The 24908-nt window shown below is 31.1% G+C and overlaps 2 protein-coding genes across 4 annotated transcripts; both read left to right on the top strand.

The window, feature by feature from the left end:
• Positions 1 to 243: 243 nt before the first annotated feature.
• Positions 244 to 12396, top strand: LOC109598401 (protein quiver). Of its 3 annotated transcripts, XM_020014311.2 has the most exons (5): positions 244 to 543; positions 3146 to 3187; positions 4404 to 4451; positions 5891 to 6037; positions 9279 to 12396. In XM_020014311.2, exons 1-5 carry the CDS (start codon positions 516 to 518, stop codon positions 9509 to 9511), a joined length of 498 nt encoding a protein of 165 aa, XP_019869870.1. In that variant the 5' UTR covers positions 244 to 515; the 3' UTR covers positions 9512 to 12396. The 3 variants fall into 3 exon arrangements, with proteins under 3 accessions (XP_019869870.1, XP_019869879.1, XP_019869884.1); XM_020014320.2 differs by lacking the exon at positions 3146 to 3187; XM_020014325.2 differs by lacking the exon at positions 4404 to 4451.
• Positions 12397 to 15934: 3538 nt separating this feature from the next.
• Positions 15935 to 18189, top strand: LOC109597383 (DNA polymerase iota). The gene is made up of 2 exons (XM_020013056.2): positions 15935 to 15980; positions 16033 to 18189. Exon 2 carries the CDS (start codon positions 16033 to 16035, stop codon positions 17707 to 17709), a length of 1677 nt encoding a protein of 558 aa, XP_019868615.1. The 5' UTR covers positions 15935 to 15980; the 3' UTR covers positions 17710 to 18189.
• The last annotated feature ends 6719 nt before the right edge of the window (positions 18190 to 24908 follow it).

The raw sequence follows: 24908 nt of genomic DNA, 5'->3' as shown, positions 1-24908 counted from the left end.
GTAATAATAATAAGTGAATTTATCGATAGACCGCAACAAACAACCGCAATTGATAACATAATATTTCGATTGAGCGTGTCCAGAATCCGGAATGGTGGCTCCTCATAATTTGCGTCATTCCCACGGACCGCGCCGATTCAGCCCCCGCGTCCGCGGGAGATACCGTACTAGCGTCGGGCGCGGCAACGCCGCTCCACATTCCCGACACACTTACTCCAAGCAGTTGTGTGACGGTGACAAAGCCCGATGTTCCCGAAACCTGAGCACATATCATCGCCCGTCTTCATCGTAACGACGAAATGAACCGCACCATCAGCCACACATCGCTAAACGACGATCACAGCGGGCTGTTCGATGCGATCGAAAAATGATCGACGATTCGCGCCGCGTACCCTGAAAACCAGACAATAAATAACGAGTTGTGAAGTGGTTGTTTCGCGTACCCTACACTGTTCGCGGTTCAGGTCGTTTTTCGCAATTTTATTTTTGGTTTTGGGCAGGAGAACGCGACGAAGATGTACAAACTAATTCTGGGATCCATAGGTAAAATGATTGATTTACTCACGAGTACACACAACACCAATAATGTAACAAAACACAAAACGGATGCCACCCACTCAAACCAAAATTTAGTGGAACCATGGGACTGGTATGGGGGTAAATTCTGGTTCTAGGTGCCACTTTTCGAATTCGAGTAACGAAAGGCGGAAGGGTAGTGAACGATCTAGTAATCAAGGAACAAATTTAAATAATAAGGGTTTGTTATGTAATGCATGGATAAAAATTGTGGAATAGTGTAAATTAAATAATTCAAAAAATATGAATCATTCAAATATTTACTTCTATACTGCAATGGCTTGAGATCTATGAAAAATATTAAAAATGAAATTGCATTGTTTGTTATTTAAATTATTAAGGAGCTTTATACGAATACATAAAAACAATGTTTTTGCTATTCGTATTTTTCTCGAGATGAAACATATAAAGACAATATGGAAAGATTTAAACATGCGGTTCCAATTAACAAGAATACTGATAATAAAATCAATCTTAAATACAATGATTCTTAGAAATTAAATTATCAAAACATATTTGAATTATTACTTACTTTAATTTTAACATTTTTAATTCTATTTTTTTACAATAAATATTAGAATTTTAAAATTTTTATTCTTTAGTCATAATTTTGTATTATAAGTTAAACATCATGTAAAATTTAAAGAAATATTTAAGTGTTTCAATAAGTCACTCGGAATATTTTATTCAGGATAATTGAGATTTTCTACATTATTATATACTTTTTATCTGTTCTAAAATTTTGACCGCCTTTTTTAGAAATATCTTGATTATAATAATAATAATAATAAAGGTTCCTTGATGTTTTGTACAACATACATTTGAGAAGACATATTTTTTATACTTAATTTTCTTGAAAAATTTAGTTGTATTCAAAAGTTTTGCTTTCATAAAACCAGAAAGTCTACATAAACTTTTAAGTATATAATGTTCTTGGACGGCTTCAGATGTATTATAAAATCTTTTAAACTACTTCTTTTTTATTGTTGCGTGATATTCATTAATATACATTAATATATAAAGAAACCTAATTGAACATATACAAAAAAGAGAATAAAAATTGTTATTAATAAGCACTTACTTGATAAAGCCATTAAAATTGTTTTTGATAAGATTCTAATTTAACATATTTTTTCCAGTTTCCTTAATTTTTTACAATTTAACTTAAATATTTTAATTGTAGATATATGTATATATTTCATTGTAACACAAACATTTAACTATAAACAATATTAAATATATTATGACTTATTACAAATTATTGTATAAAATTATATATAAATCTGTGTTTAATTAAAACTGACACTTTATACAATTTCTAGGTTCTCTAAATAGAATTAATATACAATGAAACATATACATAAAATTTGTATTTAACATTGTTCTCAATTGTAAAGTATGAAAATACGTAATCCAAAGACAAAATGTCACATTTTTCGACCTAATACCAAAACCTATTAAATACTATGCTTTGGTATGAATGAAGAAATCATACCATCAAATATTTAATAGCAAACCTAACTACAACACTGAATTAGGAACCCACAGAAATGAGTATATACCAAATTTCATAAAAAATTATGCATATTCATAATTCTGTTGAAAAATTAAAAATCATATTCTTATTATAAATTTAATGACGTAGTGTATGAAATAAACTTTGGAAAAATAATTGAATTATCTTATTTTTCAATAATTTATTTATTATACTAATAATATTCAATTCAAAACATTTATCATATTTGTTTTCGTAAGCTCGAGGTTACCTTCCTATGAACTTATGAAACAAATATGATAAATGTTTTACATATCTCAATATTAATTAAACCCATTTTAGTGGTGCATAGTCTAGTAGTATTGCTATAAAAAATTTGTTAATACTATTTCTTAATTTTTTTGTCTAAAAAGTTATCCAGTTGGTTAGGTTTTGGATCAAAAAACGTGTTATTTTATCTACGTACATTTACAAGTATATATTTTCATGTTTTATAATTGAAAAAAAAGGTTTGCCAAAATCGGACGAAAAATACAAATTTTATGAGGTTTCTCGTTTTCAAATGGACCATACTGTATGTTCAAAAATAAATTTAATATTAATTTACAATGATATTTAAGGAAAATAATTACCAAAACATCATGGATTAGTACATACAGTTCAATATCGTGTAGAATTAAATAAAATACATAATAAAAATTTAAATTTCTTCTGCTTTCTTTGGCCCACAGCACACTTGACTTTTGTCTGTTCCAAATTGTCTGCTATGAACATGATTTTCGGCTTAACAAAACGAAGCAACATACTATTCAAAGGAATCCATCGATTTATCGAAAATCAAACTTTATAGCTGCAATTCTAATATGAGTGAGAACCTAAAAGTAAATGTCACCCCCATGTCAAAAGATATTGAATACTGAATAATGAAATTCCATTACATTCCTGCGTTCTCTTTATATCTAAACACCTAGAACCAGTAGTTCCACAGAAGAACAAGCCTAACAACAATACCCAAAAACGATGGTACGAAATGAGCGAACATGTTGCAAAATTTTATTTTTTATTATATTGCAGTATATTTTATTTCTTTCGGGAATTCCCAATGGTCTTGTGCCCGTGAGTAAACAGAAAAACTATTACTTTGTTATTTATTTTATTTTTGTAATTTTGCTTGACTAATCACTAATAGTAGTGTTCCAATAGTTTAGTTGAATAATTGATACATTTCTAAATAGGTAACCTGTATCTAAAATAAACTAAAGGTATACGGGGTGGATGAAGTGAAACGTTTAGAGACGATTACTGAAAAATGTACAATAGAAAATTAATAATTCATATGTCGTTTACATGGTATCAAAACCGTTTTTATTTTACCGTTGCATGCTCTTTCAAAACACTTTGACACTGATTTTTAAAAATATTACTTAACCTGGAACAGAACGATTTTAAACACCCTGTATACCCAGACTCAACCAAATTCTTCAAGTGAAACCTACATATATATATATAATTCCATAGGTTTATGAGTTTCATATTGTCGAATTTTATTTTTTCTTGTTTAATACTGTGACTGAAACACCTGAGATAAGAACGTTTTTCTTACCATTTTTAACAACCGGTGATTAACTAAATTTGAATTGGTTGAATCGTCTTAAAACGTTTTGAATGGACCACCCGGTATAATATTCCTGACAAGAATAGAAAATTTATTTTCGATGAGGATATCGCAAAATACACCGGTCTAAAACTACAGCATATGTAATAAATAAAATTGTACGATTGGCATCCAAATTTGTTACGCAAATTTAATTTTTGATAAACATCGAAGTAAATTAATTTCAGTTTTGTTTTTGTAATTCGGGAAGTTTGATGTTGCATTCATATTTTCATTTGGAAACATACTTAACTAATATTATTTATAATTTGCCATGATGAAATGCTTGTTATGCTATTAAAATTTATTGTCAGCTATAAAAATTAAATAAAATTTCACATGTGACGGCGTCTAAATTCGAAGCTGGTTTTACTAAAAATAGTTTTTATTTCAAAAATATCCGAATATTAGATAACACATGAAAATTATTATAAAAGTTAACAGGACGAGACTTTTTGTTGTTTTTATTCAGTGTAATTTTTGGACCAGATCGGTATATTTTGTGTCGGACAAAAACAAAAAAAAATCCTCCCGTTCGTAGCAGCTTGTGCATTATCGAAATCGGTGAAATCCCATTTAGACCAAAAAAACAAAAATTGACGATGAGCGCTCAATTTCCGTTCCCTTTTTTCTAAAGAAAATCGAATCATTAATATCTATTGTGCTTTTATTTTTCAGTGATAATATTGCTAGCTATTACTACAGTTATTAAAGCAGAATGTCAAAGTAAGTTTGATTTTTGCGTTTTTGTTAAATGTTCGTTTAAATGTTTCTATTCGTTTTTATACAGGGTGTTCTTAATTTCACTAAATTTGTTTCACCATGCAGGAAAATCACGTGAACAGTTTCGAAAGAAGGAAACGACAAACACAACAATTTATTTGTTGTTTGTGTTAAAACAATGATTATAATTAACGTGAGTTAATGTGAATCATAAAATTTAATTAAAAGGTTAAACCAATTAATGAGATATTTTATTATACAATTTGTTAGTTTTTATGTACTGCATTTAAACATCAATAATTTTGGTATAAATCAAAATATAAATTTATTTTAGAAGTTGATAATCAATAACAATATAAATCGTCTAACCAATTTTTAGTTATTTTTTATATCGAGAAAAAAAAATTAAAAATTATTGTTAACTTAATTAATTAATAATTATATACAATTATATACACAAATTTTAAAAATAAAATAAGGAATACGCATAACTGCTGACGTATTTTACGAAAAATTTCTCATCAATAGTTTTTATTCAAAGTTTAAATTTCATATAAAACTGAATCATAAATAAAATCAAAAAATGTAAATAAATAAATCGAATCATTAAATTTGAATGTAAAAAAGAGAACCATACACTAATAGTTTGTTGTTTGCTTTGATTCCGATTCTGTACACTTACCTGACGAAAAATAGAAAATTCGCCAGATGTAAAAACACCACTACTTCTCAACACCATTTTCTATTTTTGGTCACACAAAATTCGTATGCTAGAACTTTTCTTTGGCATATTGCAAGCTTGGAAATGCAGAAGACTCTGTATAAGAATAGTTTAATGTTCAAAATGACAGGACTAAAAAACACTAAACTAAATGATATGTTTGCTTTGCTTTACGCTTTTCAATGATAGAAGACTTATAGCTCTGCATGAACTGATCCTGAAACCGAAACCAACAGAGATAAAGGTCGTCAATGAAGTCGAGTTAATTATTGAAACTTTGGCAAACAGAGATGGGTCGTCTTCAAAGTAAATTGAAATTTCAAAGTCGATTTCCGACATCAGTTAAGCGACGAGAGAAAATAGTCACAAAGACCCATTATAAAAACGTTCTTTTGGCAACGGTCAAGATCACGTTGTGCATCACTGAACTTTTGACAAATTAAAATTGTGTTCATAATATCTCTGTTCACATATTATGTCTGTTTCGTTGTTTGTTTTATTGCAAAATTGAAAATTATTTGCAAATTTAATTCGGGATCGTCACACGTCATCGCGAACGTACGACACCGATCCCCATTTAAATTTGCACACACGACCGTAAAGTGTATACGGAAAAGGTAAACAATTCCTCGAACCCCACCAGAAGTTTCTGCATGCAATTGTTGTTCCGTCTGATTTTGGTCATAATATTCAATATTCAATCGGACGCTGACTTTTGCAGCGAGACAGATCTACTGCTACGAATGCGACAGTTGGTCGGACATGCGGTGCAAGGACCCATTTAATTACACAGCCTTGCCCAGGGACCAACCCCCATTGATGACGTGCAACGGATGCTGCGTGAAAATGGTCAGGAACGCTAAATCTCGTAAGTGTTTCATTGTTTCATTAATTCATTTCATGTAAACTCATATTCGAATGTTAGGGTTGAAAAAAAGTATATAAAAATCGTGTTGTCGTGATAGGGGTGGAAAAATGAAATATTTATTTACTTGTTACAAATCTGTTGCAAATCTGAACAAATCTAATTTACTGCAACATCGGTCCATTAATTATTATATTCACAAATTTTTAGTTCTTTTTTTTTAAATAAAAAATCAAAAAAGTATGGAATATTTTATTAATATTCATAAAAAATTAACAGTAACTCAAATATTTCAATATTTTGTGGCGTAACCTTCACTACTTGGCACTTTTTAGACATAGAATCTACCAGTCTTTGCAATATGTCAACAGGATTATGTTGCCACTGCTCCTGTATAGTTTGAAGAGTTTCTTGTTTGCTTTTGTTGGTTTTTGTTCGGATGCGGCGGTCTAATATTTCCCAAAGGTACCCAATAGGATTTAGATCGGGGGGCTGAGGTGACCACTCATAGTTAAGCGTTTCATTAGAAAGCACTCTTAATAATTTTAACCGAAGTGCTGTCTTGTTGAAATATCCATCGAAGCGGCATCTCTTTCTTTACAAATGGAAACAATGTTTTCCAGTATGTCCCTTTATTGGAAACGATCCACTTTATCCTCCTCTTGAATCAAAGGTTCAACTTTAGATCGAGAAAAGCATCCCTAAACCATAATGCTTCTACCACCACGATTAACCGTCGGAATTTGGTATTTAATATGGTATTACTCCATTGGCCGTCTCACAAATGCTCTACCATTCAACCCAAACAAATTAAATGTACTTTCGTCACTGTAAAGTATAGTGTCTTTGATAGCAGTTCTTTAACTCCAATTTGGCCATGTAGTCCTGCATCACTAAGGCGGTGTACTGTTACTCGGAGTTCTGTTTCTAGCATCTATTATAAATTATGTTGAAATTTCCTCCGTGATTTGTCTTGATATTTTGCGAGGATCTTTGAGGGACAGCCTTTTTATAATTTTATCTTGGGAGTGGCTTATTGTGGTCGTCCTGGTTTGCGTCGATTTTCAACACCACTTTGAGTGCGTATTTTATACAAAAGGTCTCAGCGATTCGAGCTGTTCGAGTTTAATTTCTGAGCGATGTGGAGTATAATCGTCAACATAAACGAAGTTCTCGCTGATAATAGCTTGAAAATTTGTTAGTATACAATGAAACCTCCTTGAAATGGGTAAAATTCTTAAATTCTTGGACCATTTCGTGGAACAACTCGTCTGGACTAGACTCAGAGATGACAATCATCTTTATATAGATCAATTTTACTTTCGCCTCTTAAAAGTACCGATTTCCATTCTTCTGTCTAATGAATATGAGACTTTGCCCATTCAAATCGTTGTTGCTTATGATCATGGGTCAAACGTCTTCGTGAACGAAAACTAGCATTTACCAAGCGTCTCAATACCGTAACTGGAGCGATACAAGCTCCAGTGGCGTTTTCTAGCTGACCAGCCAGTTACGAGAAGGATACTGTAGGGTCCCTTCCGGTTCTTTGCATTGGTTTTTCTTGGTATGCCACTTTTTGGTCTTTGTATAGAAGTTTGATCAAATCGTGTAGACAAGTGAGAAATAACACTTTGTGCAACATGGATTCTACCTGTAATTTGTATATGATCGACTCCAGATTCCAACATTCTAATTGCTCTACCCTTCTCCTCAGGAGTTCATTTACTTCTAGGTATAATTATCCTCACAAACTCTGACTTTGAAACACCTATGCAAAGATTACTGTAATCAATTATAAATCAAATGCACATTGTACATTCTTAAAAGTACTTTTCTGTGTCGAATTTTACACAAATAAAACACAATATTCTTTAAAAGAATAATCTACAAATAAAGTATAAAAAATTCGTTTCGAGGTTCGAAGGGGAAACCGAAACAGGGAACTTTTAAACTATATATATATAGGGATGGCCACCCTATCCTATATTTTTTTCAAAAGTTTCTGGTATGAAGTCAGAGCATGCTTCAATTATTAGATGTCAGATCTTAAAATGAGTTTTATGAACTAATAACTTAGTGTATCTCCATAAATAAGAGTTAAATCTGGTGATCTTTGGGGCGACTCTAACGGTTTCCACCTCTATCTCTTTGATCTTATAGTTCTTGTTTAATTAATATATTACATCAATATTATCTTCTGATAAATTTAAATATTGATTTTTTATTTATTTTGTTTTTACTTCACAATTACTAATTATACCTAATCAAATGGGTATTTTGTGAAAATAAGAAAAATTATTTTTTCTCACAGAATCGTTAAAAAAATTTAAAAGACCTCTTGAACAAGTTATCCGTGAAGACTTTGGGGTTATTTTGACTACCCCCAGGATGTGAAAGGGGTTTTCAAATTTTATTTATCGATTTTTGTTTTAAAGATTTAAGCCATTAACAGTTATTGAGTTATAAAAATTTATTATAATATTCTTAACTTTTGAACATGTGTTTATTTATGAAAGAAAACATTTTTAGAGATACATTTATGTTGAATTAGATACAAGCGACATATTTTGGTATATTACAATATTTCATTCATTTATTATTACTGATATATAAATATAGATAGAGAGTTTTATAGAAAATATTTATAAAATGCGTTCCAAAATAAAAACTTGAAATGTCTGTATGTAATAGTTAGTCAAATAATGGAGTGCCTTCCTTATTTCAGTGAAAAATATCAATTTTTCTATAGTATCATAAGAAAGAGTTTTCTTAGTTCTATATTAAATTTATAAACTTTTGTAGCCAATATTAAAACAGTCAATGGAATTTAAAATGACTGTGAAACAAACACCTAACGAATTGCACATTGCACAAATCTAATGAAACCAAGTGAGTACGGAATGGAAAACGGAAAATCATTGTTGTTATTTTTGGAACGACCTTCCCCCGTTACTTTTAAACAAGAAAAACGAGACTTACGTTAGATCTTAATTCAATTAAAAAGACGGTCTACGGGATTTGCAGGCGTGCCAAACGATTGCACGTCATTCTATTGGCGAAAACGTGGCGCGAGGGATGGAAGGGATGCATTGTAGCACTGCAGATTTACATCGTCAGTGGACTTGACCTAATTCTAGTGTTTGTTCGATATCAGTCAAGGTTCTCCTTTGTTGGACGCCGCAAAAATTTTGAATCGATTCTTGGCCACCTGTAGTATAAATTTACAATGTGTTTTCTGTTGCAGCATATGAGGTGGTGCGACGGACGTGCACGTCCCAGCTTCAGATCAATCTCTTCATGGTGGACCACGTGTGCATGATGGAAAGTAGCGGCACTGGGCACATGTGCTTCTGTGAGGAGGACATGTGCAATGGGGCGAGGGGCGGCCCCCTGGGCCGCTCCAGTGGCATGCTAATGACACTGGCGTCGACCGCAGCTTCTTTGTTGGCGCTACGACGCCTCTGCATGACTAGGTAGATCTTATGTCACTATGACGGCTAATATTAAAGTGGCTGTGGCTGGCTGGCTAGTGTAGCTGAACAGTAGACAACTGTCATGGTCTTGTACAAGTAGTGGACTGAGAATGGTATTGAGTTTGTTGTTTTTTATTATGGTTTGGGTTTGCGGCGCAGTACATTTGATAACTAACTTCTAGATTCGTTCTTGGTCTCTATGGTTTTTATCAGAATAATATGATAATATCAATAATGAATTACTTGTATTTCTATTAGCAATAATGTCCTTCGAATCTAAGTATATAAATGCAATAGGATCATTGTGGTTGCAGTTACGCCTATTTTTTTCAAATTAAAACAGTTGTCACAATTTTGTATAAGATGGTCCTGAACAAGTTAATACAATAAACATAAAGGTGCAATCAATAAAATATTAGATGTTTACAAACCTGTTATGTACAAATATAATCACTTCTCTCTATTAACTGGTTCATTATCGTTGTATATTCCTAAATTATGCTGTAGTAATAGAATATACTGTATACTATAATAATAATAATAAAAAAGACCAAGGATGATTCACAATTTTTATACATTCCAGAATATTTTCCAATAAAATCTTTTAAATCATCTAGAAGTAGTTGCTTGTTTCCCCAGTTCTTCCATTGTTCAAATGTACTGTGTGAGAATGATTTACATCTTCCTGATAACTTGCTTCAAATTATTGTTGTGATCGTTTTTGGGACCGGAATTATTCCATGTACCATGAACGTTTTAAACGTATTTTTTATTTTGTACATATATTTATTATCGAAGCTGTTTCATAAACAGTTTCATTGTACATTGAACTAATTTTAACGATGATTCCTAAGCTCTAAAAATTGAGTATCTAGTAACGAGTCAATTGTTTGAAGCATTGTTGATATTAAGTTAGGTAGACTTTAGCAATACTAAAAAAACCAATAACTAACACGAAAATAATATATTTCCCTCCAAAATTCTCGAAATAACTTAGAACGTTGCTACAGTTATCGAAAATTTTGTTTTGGCAAAAGAAAAATAACAATAATGTAGTGTGGTACAACGTTTTCGATTACAAGTTAACAATGCCGTTGTACCACAACTGCGTATAAGCACTTACACATGTTTAAACCGGAAATTTACCATACACATTGTGCATGCATGCATTTTTGTTTTCTGATTTTTTTATGGTGATGTGTAAATGCTTATCCCCCCGCAATCAAACGATGTATTAAATTTTTGGCGCAATGAGACCAAGTACGGTACCTTTAACTAAACATAGAATTTACATTATTTAAATATTAAAAATAACCCTAAGGCAGAATAAATGTATGTTTAGTTCATGCCCAAAACACACATTTAATTGTATGCATGTTTTGCATGAACGATTCGATTTGTCGAGGGCTACGTTTGCCATGAAATCTAAAATAGTCTAAACAAAAAAAAAAACATCGGTAGTTGAGAACAGGTACTTTTAAATAACAATTAGGAATATACTACTTAATATTGTATATAATAATGCACACACCGTCAAAATTAAACGTGATAATGTAGCGTTTCCGTAGAACATATTAAAATTTTCTGTCTTGAGGTAACACTAATAACTCACCACTGTGTAAAAAGTTATTATATATTTTTAACATTTCAATTCAGATTTATCACGGGGTTTTAAGACTAAATATAATTCTAGTCTGTAAGCTAAAAATATATTCTAAATATTTGAATTATTTGCTCAGGATGAAACAAATCAAGTAAGTTAATAGGCAGCTTTACAGTGTAGTGAATCCTATTCCCGACGTTTGGCATGCTACTAACAATAAAATTGATTGAGAAAATCAGGATGTTCATATCATAATTCGAATAATCGTCATTCAAAACAAATAATTAAAAGGTCGATTCACAATTTTTGAGTATCCAGTTGTTGTTATTAAATTCTAAAGTCCGTTACTTCGTCAAAGTAGTTTTAAAAAAATCTTATTGCAAACCAGCGCCGAGTGGTATATCATCACGACCCATTGTGTGTAAATTCACCATCAAAATGTGTGAAACGACCATAAAATACTAATAATTGTTTCGTTAATTCAATGTTTATCCATGTTATTCTAATTGTAATTAAATATAGAGTATATATTTACTAAGTACTGACTACATTATAGATAAATCGTTTTTTAGATACGCTAGTATTAATAAATTTTAGGATGTAGGAGCATGATTGCACGAACCGCACAATATTGGTATTAGAAATTTGCAAGGATGCTTGTTTATTTTGTTGTGGAATTTTAATCAGACAGAGATATGACCCACTGCCTCTGCTACATTTCAGTATTTTTAAGTAGAACATTTAAAAATGACTGGACTGTTACAGAACCCATCAACCAGAAATTATAAACGAGAACCGTGCCAAACACTTTAAATGTAATAAAATATGTTCTCGTTCGCAAGGACAGTCATATTTCAATTCTGAAAAATCTCACAGCGAACTCGTCAACAGCATGAAAAATATTGCTTTCGACTGAACCGAAAAAAAAACCGTACGACACTCCACCTCACAGAAGTTACAAAACGCCTTGTACGATATTTACGTCATGTACGCGAACAATTCGATGATTGCACGCGACATACCCTGCGACAAAAATAATTTCCCGCTTAGACAATCGTTCCCTTCCCCATATTTGTTGTCTAATTGTGTTTGTTTTCGAATGTACAGAAAAATGTGTTTATTGAATTGTAAGGTGTGGAACGATTGTAGTGTCGCTGGGTATGCCGCATCTGCAAGTGTTTCGACTCTTTAAAAATTTTCCCCTTTTTAGATATATAATTCTTATGATAATTGTTGATGTAGATTTGGGCATATCAAAAATGTATAATAAATTATATTAATATTAAGGTTATTTCATTTCCGGAAGTTATAAAAGACTATTTATTGTATGTATACACAGTGTCAAAGAAATTGCAATACCAAGGAGGGAGTGTTCAAATTTAATATTGTTTTGGGTGAAATAAAATATCTAAGTTTCTAGATTTTTTTTTAAATAATTTTGTTGATAATGTGTTTGTCCATCGAGGTTATCTAAACACTCTTCAACACGTCTTGGCATTGCCTTAATGAATGGTCTAGTTCCTTTTAGTTTTCCAAGCTACAGTACTTCATGTCTTAGAACCATCATTTCCTAAACATGTTCCATGGGTGAAAGGCCGCGGGATCTGGTTAACCATGGCATCAGATTAACATGGATCTCTTCAAAAAAGTTTAAACTAACCCTGGCAACATGGGGCATCTTGCTTAAATATTGGATCCCTAAGCCGATTAAGGTAAGGAAGAACATACAGCTCCACTACTTCCTGAAGATGAAGCTGTCATGTTGCCACTAATAAAGACTGGAGTTAACTTAACATACTTCCATGAGCAATAGCACCCCATACCAGAACGCCCAATGTTCGGTGTACATGTCGCTCAACATCAAAATGAGGTTGACGTGATTCTCCGTTATCTGATTCTTTTTCACCCGTAATGTTCGCCCAAGCAGAAGCAGGATTCATCAAAGAAGACGACTTGAAACCCTTCCATATTCCAATGTTATCGTTCTCTATACCACTGTAGTCGTTGTCTTCGATGCTCAACGATTAGCGGTGGCACAAGATGGCCCAATAATGCTCTAGTCCAAATAACCTTATACGGTGGTAAACCGTCCGGACACTTACAACATGCCCTTGTTATTCTAGCCACTCATGAGCCAAAGATCTAGTTGTCGAAAATCGGTCTCTGATAGCCATAAGTCTTAGACATTGATCTTGAACTACATCTGTGCCTCTTCGACGTCCGATGCCTATTCTTCTCCGATTTTGGACACTATCAAACCACACTTGACAACATCTCAACAGTAGTTTATCGAAATGAAAAATCCGCCTCCTATGTACCAATAATTCAGCACCTTTCAAATTCACTTGAATTGTAGTAAAAAATATATGACAAAACCTATACCAAACAATACCAAATTTTAATCATTTACTCCTTGCTATAACATCCATGTTCTACCAAAAGAATATTAAATTTGAACACCCCCTTCTTGGGTTTGCAATTTGAGTGAGTATATTAATTCTGTTGAAATTTTAAAATTGGGAAAGTTTCTCTCAACATAATATTCACAAATTTAAATTTTAAAAATTGTTTTTTTTTTTTTTTTTCATATTTCAGTAACCTTTAATACAATTGTACATAGAATTCAATGTAACAAACTTTTTCCATAATGATACAGTAGCACAGATTCTGGAGGGTTCTCCTCATTTTCACGCCCACTCAATATTTTTTAAAATTACACTTTTTATATTATTTGCACATTTTAGAAAAGATACTCTTAATTAATTTAAATTACCACAGTTTAATAAAGAAAATTTCTTCCACATTTCAAATTTGCAATTTTCAATTTGCATAAATGTATATATTTTTTTAATTAAAATACTGTCCAATCCTTCCTCTTCGCTAATTTCATTAAATGCATTTTCAATTCTTGTTCTGCTTAGGTCCTCTCTTCCATTTGATCCCACACTGTGAAATCAAATGGGTCAGATGGTGATTTTGGAGGCCACTTTATAGCACCGTTAGTCCTACTGTCAAACTATTTATTTGGAACTAAAAGAAGAAGGAACACCGTCAAATTTTGTTCAGTCTGTATTGAAAATGTATTCCAATATACTATACTTTTTTGCTATTATAGTTACACATTTTACAAAACAGAGATATTACTTTAAAGGCTGATTTTGTTGACCAAAGAAGTAGTACAATCAAATAGTCAAAATTTATTCAGACAAATGAAAATACAATGAGAAAATGTCCTAATAAAAAAAACAAAGTTTTGATTTGGAGTTCCTTTCCTTGGTATGGTACAAATAATTAGTAGTAAAATGGATCGTTTCGCATATATGTTAGAGACATCATGAGAGATGTAATAGAATCATTTATCAACGATAATTTACCAATTACATGATTATTTATGTATGGTAATGATACGCAAGCATGCATCCAAAGTTGTTCAAAGTTGGTTAAAAGATAATCAAGTTGAGATTGTCGATTGGCCAGCGTAAAGTCCGGATCTAAATACAATTGAAAACTTGTGAAATGACATGTAATCTCGATTAAAACAACAAAAAGTATCAAATTTAGATGAATTGTGGTTATTAATTTATACTTCATTGAATTTTTGCCTCACCGTTTATAGGAGGTTATAACGAGCAAAGAGTACTCAACAAAATATTAAAAATTTTGTTTAGTTACGGAAAAATTATTTAACAAATATAACTTTTTCAAAAGTGCGCTATTTCTGTGACTCGCCACATTTCGCATTTATTTTCTTTAAAATTATTTTGATTAAGGTACAAAATGAATATTGGGAGAAATAATATACTGTAACTATTACACTACATTTTTCCAATCAAATTACCTGTAAGAAAAGTAGAGTCTAGTAGTTGTTTTCCTAATGTTGCTGCCAAATTTACTTTATTTTAAATTTTTGATGGTATCTGATTATTCTAGCATTAATGTTTTAATAAGCCCAAATATATTACTTGTGCATAATAAAAACTCCATTTTTAGTGAAAATTACCTCATCAGAGAAAATTATTTTTGATAATTATGTGTGGCCGTGTTCGTGACGGGCTCGGGCAAAATTAAAATCTTAACGATACTTCTTTTGATTGTTTACAATTCTCTAAACTATCGAATGCGCTACATGAATTTGTTGTGAAAAATTTCTTGTTTGTACCTGTTTTACCTGTTCTTGGTTTTCTCTCTCTGTAATTTTAATTTTTAATGTTAAGTAAACAATGGAAAGAATAAAGTAAAGAGGAATGTTTCTTCTCGAATATTTTTCTGTGTACCGTCCTATAGCAGCACGTGTACTTTCACAACGTTCGTCCGCAGTTAATAACATATCCAGAATTTATTATTTTAGTACTATTTATTTATTACAAATACAAATATAAACATAGATACAATCTGTAGTTATTTCATGATATAAAATATCTCAAAAACGATCTGGAGAGCTCTCCATAATTAATGCTACCGTACTTTTATGATAAAAGTCTTTTATGTTAATATCTAGGTATGTACGATTGGGCTAAAGGTTACGAAAATATGAAACAAAAACAATTTTTGAAATTTAAAATTGAGAGGCTGTGTTTTCTTTAGTAGAAAATAGAAAAATAAATTGAATTAGATTTACTTCACCATTGCACGTGTTCTACTTGTTTCTAAAATTTGACCTAAAATACCTTGTATATTTCCAGTTGAAAATCATATTTAAAAAATTGTAAGGGTGAATTTTGTATGTATTCTAGAATTTATTGTCTTCATGAATAAACGAAATTTCCCGCTTATATAGCAGTGTCGCCAACAAAAATGTCACTACTGTCATTTTCGTAGGTTAGAGAGCAATTTATCAACAACGTAATTAACCTCACTAGTCGTTATAAAGGTATATTTTTATTAAAAAAGCATTCTTGTTGACTACGATAACTATTTTTTAGATGAACTCTTTAGTCGACAACATATCAGACCATTCGAGGACCATAATACATTTAGATCTAGACTGTTTTTACGCTCAGGTAGAAACTATTAAGAACCCTAAATATGAAACAGTCCCATTGGGAATCCAACAAAAAAACATTGTTGTTACGAGTAATTACATCGCTCGAGAGTATGGGATACAAAAATGCATGCTTACATATGAAGCAAAAAGACTTTGTCCTAATTTAATTTTGGTAAATGGGGAGGATTTACATGACTATCGACAGTACTCTTTTCAAGTAACGAACATTCTACAGAAATACTCGACTGTAGTAGAGAGGTTAGGGCTAGATGAAAACTATGTGGATGTCACAAATTTGGTGGATGATAAATTAAAATGCAGCTGTGACAATATCGAGGCTATGGGACATATTTATGGTGATATTAGTGACTTATGTGATTGTGGTTGTACTGTAAGGTTAAAGTTGGGCACCATTATAGCACAAGAAATTAGAAACAGACTTAAAACTGAGCTTAAATTGACTAGTTGTGCAGGAATAGCTCACAATAAACTATTAGCAAAGTTGGTTGGGAGCCAACATAAACCAAACCAACAGACTGTGATTTTTCCAAACAGTGCACTCCAACTGATGTTAGGTCTGTCATCTGTGTCCTGTATACCAGGAATTGGAACTGCAACAGCTCAACAACTAAATGCTGCAGGTATACAATCTGTAGAAGATTTACAAAATGTTGAATTAATAAGACTGATAAGACTATTTGGGACAGAAAAGGGAAAAGCTTTACAAAACCTTAGTTTCGGGAATGATACTTCAGCTGTAAAACCATCTGGAAAACCCCAAAGCATAGGAATAGAGGACAGTTGCAAATCTATTACTGTTGAGAAAGAAGTTAAAAGTAAACTGCAGCAATTGTTACATAGGCTGTTAATACTAGTGAAAGAAGATGGAAGATTACCAAAAACAATTAAATTAACTGTAAGAAAGTCTGATAATAAAAATAACTTCAGCAGCAGAGAAACTAGACAGTGTAATATTAATAGCACTTTATTTGACTGCAAGAATCCAATTAAAATGTCTGAAGAAAATGAGAATAAATTGTTAGTAATTATAATGAGATTATTCTCTAAAATAATAGATTTAAATAAGTCATACCACATAACTTTATTAGGATTGTCTTTTACCAAATTTGTTGACAGACCCAATGGTAAAAATGTTTTAACAAAGTTTCTTACAAAGAAAAATGATATTGAAGTACAATTTCCAACAAACCTACAAAACATTCAAGACAAAGAGTCTAGTCCTCAAGCAACTCCCTCCACATCTAGTTTTAATAGTGATAGTGAGGTAGATGTTGAACCAAGTGCAAAAAAGCACAAAGTAAATTTATATATGGCTAAAAGACGTTGTCATTTAAGTGATGAATCAGATTGTGAATCTCCGTCTAAATTAAGAGTGGCTGATTTAAGACTGAGTTCAACAGAGAATATAGATACAAATCAAAATGTATGTTGTCCACCCAATACAAATGAAGCAATTTTCAGGGAGTTACCCAGGCATGTACAAAAGGAACTGTGGGATGAGTACAAACAGAATAGGGACAAGGAAGCAGACATTTGTGCTCCACTAAAAAGAGCAAAACCAAGCAGTATTCTCAATTATTTTGTGAAACAGTGATTAATTTTGTAATGTTTATTTTTTTATGCCGTTAGAATGTGTTATTTATTGGTATTTTATTATTTTAGAGTTTATGTGTTTTTTTTTAATTTGACTGTACCCAGTCTTTTAGTTAAAACCTTAGTTTCTTAGAAAGAATCCATTTTTTCCAAGCTCATCCAAAAGACTAAGGTTACTTGTGTATCTTTTTAAACAATACATTAATCAAACACCCCACACACACACAAACTCATGTTGTTAACACAACGTAAATATCAAAATGCTTTTTTTATTGTTGTTTGTTAATGTACTGTTGCTACTATCACATCGCATCTAAATGCGCTTTTAGTTGATCTTCCATGTTCATTATTATTTATATTGTAATGGAGGGGTTCAGGGATAAGAACTTGCAATAAAGCAGGTTTACCTTTTATTTTTGTATCTGTGAACATATGTTAAATGATTATTGAAATAAAAGACTAGTTTTTCACTTTTTTAAAACGTTGTTTTATTATTACATTCCACGTCACATTTTTACAGCGGTAAGAAATATAGTTAAACTTTGAATATTTGAAATACATTTGTTTGTAATGTTTTGCACTTTATGAATGCAATTATAAATTATACCTGTGCTCTTCATCTTATTGAAAAAATATATCATCTTAAAATACATATTCAGGTGTTAAGTTATACAATAAATACCAAATGGAAAGTTTCGTCGAATGGAGATAAAGCGTGTTTGTAAAACAATTATATTACTTTGTTTTTATCTGATAACTTTTTTACAATATACAAGTTTTTAAAAGTTAAGGTAATCAGATTCTAATTTAGCTAAAAATCTAAATATTCATTAAGTTAAATAAAACACGTTCATATGTAAATTCAGGATGGACATAAAATTTTATCATATAAAATTTGGCATAAGAGATGCTTATACTGAGGATCAAGAACACATGATAGTTTGAATAAATGTCCATCACCACCGCATCAGTGACAGACTTTAAAGTACACACACCGTCAAAACTCTTGGACTACCTAATATTTTTGGGAATAAAAGACAATAACATTGTATAATTTTTTTTTAGCATATTTGTTTGGTGGAAAGAAAAATAAAAAAAACTAGTGGTAAATGTGGTTTATTGAACACATAGATACCCTAACACTCTGTATATCTTCCTCTGTTCTCAAGCAGTAAATTAATTCGCCGTGAGAGAATTAAATTATTGATGTCTTCCTACGAAATATGGATCCATTCTTCTTGAATTGCTACAATTAGCTTCTGAGAAGTTGTGGGTGGATTTAGCCTCCTTAACATTGCTTGACCTGACCGTATCCACAAGTGCTCGATTGGATTTATATCTGGCGAGTTCGTTGCCAATTTCAATCTTTGCACATTTGCTTCTTCTAACGCATTTTGGACATTTCTTGTGCAGTGGTGTCGAGCATCATCGGTCATAAAAATGAAATGTTTTCCCAGTTCTTGTTTCATGGGTTGAATAATTGGTCTGATAACATTTTGGAGGCAGATATTCCCTTTTAATATATGTGGTATATGAATTAGTCGTGACCGTCGACCATGCATAATACCACCATAAAACATTTCTGTCCCTACCTGAGATAGGACTACTTTGGGAAAAGTGCGGCACGTCCTGGTTCCTTCCAAACCCTCAGACGCCGGCTGTTATTCATCAAACGAAACCTAAACTCGTCTGGAGTTCTCCAATGCGGTAAAAGCTTTATTTATGTGCTCTTGAGCGCATGTTGCCTAGTAAGTCTAAGCACTCTTAATGGTTGTCTATATCTTAAATTAACATCAGCAGATTGTATGTGCAGAAATCAGTCTACCGTAGGTTCTTCTAAATTGTGTTTTTACAGATGGGATATTACGGTTATATCGTACAAAATTGGCTATGTAACGATTCTCCTATTTGTTACTCTTGGACGTCCACTCCTGGTCTTTTATGCACATTTCCACTCTATTGGAATAATCGCACTATTCTGATCACAGATGATCTAGGTATTGAAAGTGTCTTTGAAATTGTACATATCAAAATCAGAAAATTAATTTCCAGACATTTTTTGGCAAGTAGATGCAAATTATTTTGGTCGGTATTTGTACCAAAATTTTAATCAATGCTGTGTGAAAAGTAGACAACATTATTAAACATTTTGGCAGGATGACAAAAAACTGTAATTTGCTTCACCCATTTTTATAAAAACATTATATTGATATTAGTTTTTGTTTATATTTTACAAGGGAGGACAGCTTTGCTGTTGTGTGTATATATATTTTAAAAAGGAAGTTGTAAATTAACAATTCAATTAATTTAATATCAATATTTTAATTTGTTTATATAACATTTATATAAAGTAAAGTTATCAATGGTCAAAGTTGATTTCGATAAATATTTTATACTTTGCATTAAATAGATTAGAGTAAAAAATATTAGCAAAATCGACAATTGAGAAGTAAATGAGATTTTAAAAATTTACCAAACAGGTGGATAACTCACCCGATTATATGTAACAAAGGACAGTTGTAAGTCCATACCTGTTAAAAAAGAAGTTAAAAATAAACTGCAGACATTCTTGCATAGATTGTCATTATTAATAAAAAAGATGGAAAATTATAACAAAATGAACTTCAGCTGTAAAGAAATATATCTAAAGAAAATGAGAATGACTAAAGGTGGGTTTCCCAACCTAGGGTCCGTACACAAAATTAAAATTAAAATTATACAGTATAATGACGCGAACAAGCGTTTGATTTTTGTTATCAAATGGCAGAGCTATGTTGCAAAAGGAGGGTCGGGATGTAATAATTGGGCATCTTCGAGATTATTTTCCAAACCCAGACCAAGGTGAAAATTGGATTGTGAATTTCATGTAAATGTTAGAGATATCATAAACCAGATATCAGTTCAGAAAAATCAATTAATTAAAATAAGTTGACATTCAAAGAATGTACTTTACCAAAATTTTGGCTACATTTAAAATCTGATTATACGGACTTACCAAAATTGGCGTTGAAGCAGTTGGTGTCTTTCCCCATAACATATTTATGTGAAGAGGGCTCTCCCATGGACGGATAAAACATTTTTGTTTGTAAATTTTTCCATAAAGAGATAATTTCACTAAGGATCAAGTTGTCATAATTAATATATACTTTTCAAATGATAAGGTTCAATAAATCTCCATCATCACCCAATCACTGAACTTTGAAGTATGTATAATACATAATAATAATAAAGTAAATAAAATAGTTTATTTTATTAAATTATAATAGAATAGATAAAATGTATAATAGAAATAGAAAAATTGATCATTTTTATTTTTTTTTTAGGCACTTGAAAATAAGTATATGAACCAATAAAAAAGTAATTAATATTACTTCAAAGTAAAATATACAATTTATAGTAATGCTTATGGATAAAATCAATCCTTCTGAGCAACTTTTAAACACAAGATATATTAGATTTTGATCAATATTTTTTACTTTACGTTAAAAAATGAGAATAAATTGCTGATTATAATGACATTATTCTCTAAAATAATAGCTTTAAATAAATCACACCACATAACATTATTAGGACAGTCTTTTATCAAATTTATTGACAGACCTAATGGTAAAAATGTTTTAACAATAATGTTTCTAAAAGAAAAATGAAGTAAAATTTCCAACAAACCTACAAAACATTCAAGACACAGAGACTAGTCCTCAATAGTCATCTAGTGTCAATATTGATAGTGAGGTAGATGTTAAATGAAGTGCAAAAAGCACACAGACGTTGTCATTTAAATAATGAATCAAATTGTTAATCTTCATCTAAAGTAAGAGTGGTGATTTAAGACTGAGTTCAACAAAGAATATAGATATAAATCAGAGTATACCCAATACAAATGGAGCAGTTTTCAGGAAGTTACCCAACCATGTACAAAAGAAATTATGTGAAGGGGAAAAACAGAATAGGCCCAAGGAAGAACATTCGTGCTCAATTAAAAAAGGTAAAACCAAGCAGTATTCTCAATTATTGTGAAACTGTGTTTAATTATGCAGTGTTTGTAACCCCAAGATAACATCGATGAAGACCAGGTATACTGCACAAGAAAATTCAGTAATTCATATCTAAATTAGTGAAAGACCGTTAAACTATTACTCTAACTAAATCATACTAAAACTCATACATTATGACGCCATAAATCCAGTCACAGAACAGATATTTTCTAATAAACACCACATTTATGCTCAGTTAGCTGTCGACAAAATCGAAGAAAATATCGTTAATTTTTTTAAAAAATATATCGACACCCGAAGAAAATAGGGAATCTATTTTGAAAACGAAGACTTATACCCACTAATATGCGAAGTGTTAAGAAAAACATTTAAGCACAGCTCATATGATCTAGTGAAGTGTAATATTGTCCTTAAAATGTCAACAATACTGAAAAGGAAAAGAGCATAATAAAGGACTATCACGAAGAATTCACAAACCACCGAGGAATAACAGAAACCGAAAAATACATGAGGAAATACTTTTACTGGTCAACAACAACAAACGACGTCGACTTCATAAATTTCTGCGATACTTGTCAAATCAACAAATACGACAGGATTCCCCAAAAACCAAAATTTTTAACAATCATTGACGCCTTTTCTAAATACGCACAAGTCTATCCAATCGAAGGTGCAACTGCAGTAAACATCCCAAATGCACTTATGATTTTCGTAACCCACCATGGACCTTCCTTTATGATAGTGGGCGACAACGAATCAGAATTCAAGAATGGATTGATTCAAGAATTTGTTGACACCCATAAAATTAAAATTCATTATATCACACCGGAAACTCCTCAGTCAAATGAAATGTTTGAAAGACTTCAGTCAACAATTGTGGAACATCTTAGAGACAACTAGAGAAGAAAAATCTCTAAACATCAAGGAACAAATGCCATACACCCTCCATTGAAATATTAAATGACCATTTGGTCTCTAACAACCCCTTTGATATAGATATCAACAGACTAATCAATAACTATACACAGGAGCATATAAAAAAACTGACGAAATGTACAAAGAAATAAACAAAAATCTTCAGGAAAACAAGGAAAAAATTACAGAATGAAGAAATGAAAAAAAGGCTATCCCAATGTCTTATAACCCACAAGCAAAATTCTACAATAGGACAACAGAAAAAAGAAACAAGATTTAGCACCAAAACCGTCCGAAAAATCCAATTAATCGCAGTAAAAATTAACCATAATCCGATACACAAGAAAAATATTCGCCATATTCCCAAAAAAACTCATAGACCCGCACACTTCCTCTCACTTTCCAGAATACCCTTGGTCCTAACCCAAGAAGTGAAAATTCAGAGACCAGATTAGTACACACAACTTTATCCACTAGAGAAGAAATAAATTCATTAGAAAAAAAATACCAAGCAGTGACTTAAGCCATTCAGGAAGTATTAAGCTAGCCCTACTTTTACAATCTACAGAACTTCGACCAAGCACTAAAATCCCAATTAGATGCCACCATGAAGAAATTCCATTTTATGTCCAGTTTACAGTTACAAAAGAAGACATAAATTGGAAACAATCCCACATATCCATTAGGACAAAAACCACCTATGGCTAAATCTACATTTTATAATAATTACAATTTTAATTATAGGCTACAAAATTAGAAATTTATGGAATCAAAGAATGTCAAATCCAACCAGAAATCCAGAAGTATATAAATAGATTCTAATTAGGTAGGCTAGGTACAATTTATATTGCCTTGTCAAAAGTTAAACTCATAAACTTAAATGAGAAGAGATAAAGCCACACTCCCTCCTATTTCCAAAATCCAAAGGTGTCACTTACCAAAAAGTTCAACAGAGACACTCATTCCTTTTTAAGGCAGTCATCTCAGAGAGTTCATTCCATACATTCATTACTATTTAATAATAAAGAAAGAAAAGGACAAGCAAATGAAAGAAGTTTAATTTAAATCAATGATACAACGAAGATAAATATTACATAATTTGGTGACCTAAAAGAAATTACAACAGACATTGGTGGCAGTAGATATATAAATAAGTTTACCTTTTATTTTTGTATCTGTGAATGAATGTTAAATGATTATTGAAATAAAAACTAGATTTTCACTTTTTTAAAACGTTGTTTTATTATTCCATTTCACATCCATCACATTTTAATGGTAGGAAGAAATATACTCAAACTTTGAATATATAACCATGTATATTTAAAATACAGATGTTTTACACTTTGTTTTGATGAATGTTTTACACTTTGTGAAGACAATTAAAAATTATACTTATGCTCATTCGCACGTTATTGAAAAAAGTATAATCCTAAAATACACATTTAGGTGTCAAATTAACTCTACCCGATCTTTTAGTTACAATTTTAGTTTCTTAAAAACTGTGCTCAACAAAAAAAAAAAAAAAGATCGAAATCACCAGAAAAAATATTAACACAATCTACAATTGAGAAGTAACTAAGATATTACTATTTGAGAAAGTTATCTAACAGGCGGAGCTCTGTAAATACTCCGATTTTAATCCGAAAAGTAACCTTCAATAGAGAATAACAATACCTTTCAAATAAGGTATCGACTCCCCTATCTCAAAATGTGAGGAAAATATTTGAAAGTGTCCATGTAGTATTGAGCAATTTGGTATATCACAATTTTAGGGCAAAATTTAATTAGGTTTATAACATATAACATGGTTTTATTACGATGTCATTTAGTAATCATCAAGCTGAGGAACTTTTGACGATCTCACTATTTTTTAATACAAAAGAAAACAATTTAAGATAATTATAATAACATATAGTAAAAAAAATTTACTAATTAAAAAAGTAATTAATATTACTTAATGGGTAACAATGAGTCTCCCTGATAATTATTTCTAGAAATGCTTATGGGCAACACAAATAGTTCAGAGTAAAATTGAATCTTTTTAACTTAAAGTTAAAATAAATTTTGATTATAATAAAATAAAGATATTCAATATTTATGCATTTAAACGATTATTTGTAATTAATATTGTTATTATCAAGTTTGTTTTGTTTACCACTAATATATTTTATTTTTGTCATTACTAAGTTATTAAGATAATATCAATACATGATGCATCGTATTTAAGATAGAACCGACCTCATATTTTTAGTAATAAAAGGAATTCATAACTTAATATTTGCACATGTTG

This window comes from Aethina tumida, chromosome 1, assembly GCF_024364675.1.
Source record: "Aethina tumida isolate Nest 87 chromosome 1, icAetTumi1.1, whole genome shotgun sequence".
In the NCBI taxonomy this organism is placed as follows: Eukaryota; Metazoa; Arthropoda; class Insecta; order Coleoptera; family Nitidulidae; genus Aethina; species Aethina tumida.
This window is presented reverse-complemented; position numbering and strand designations above follow the sequence as displayed.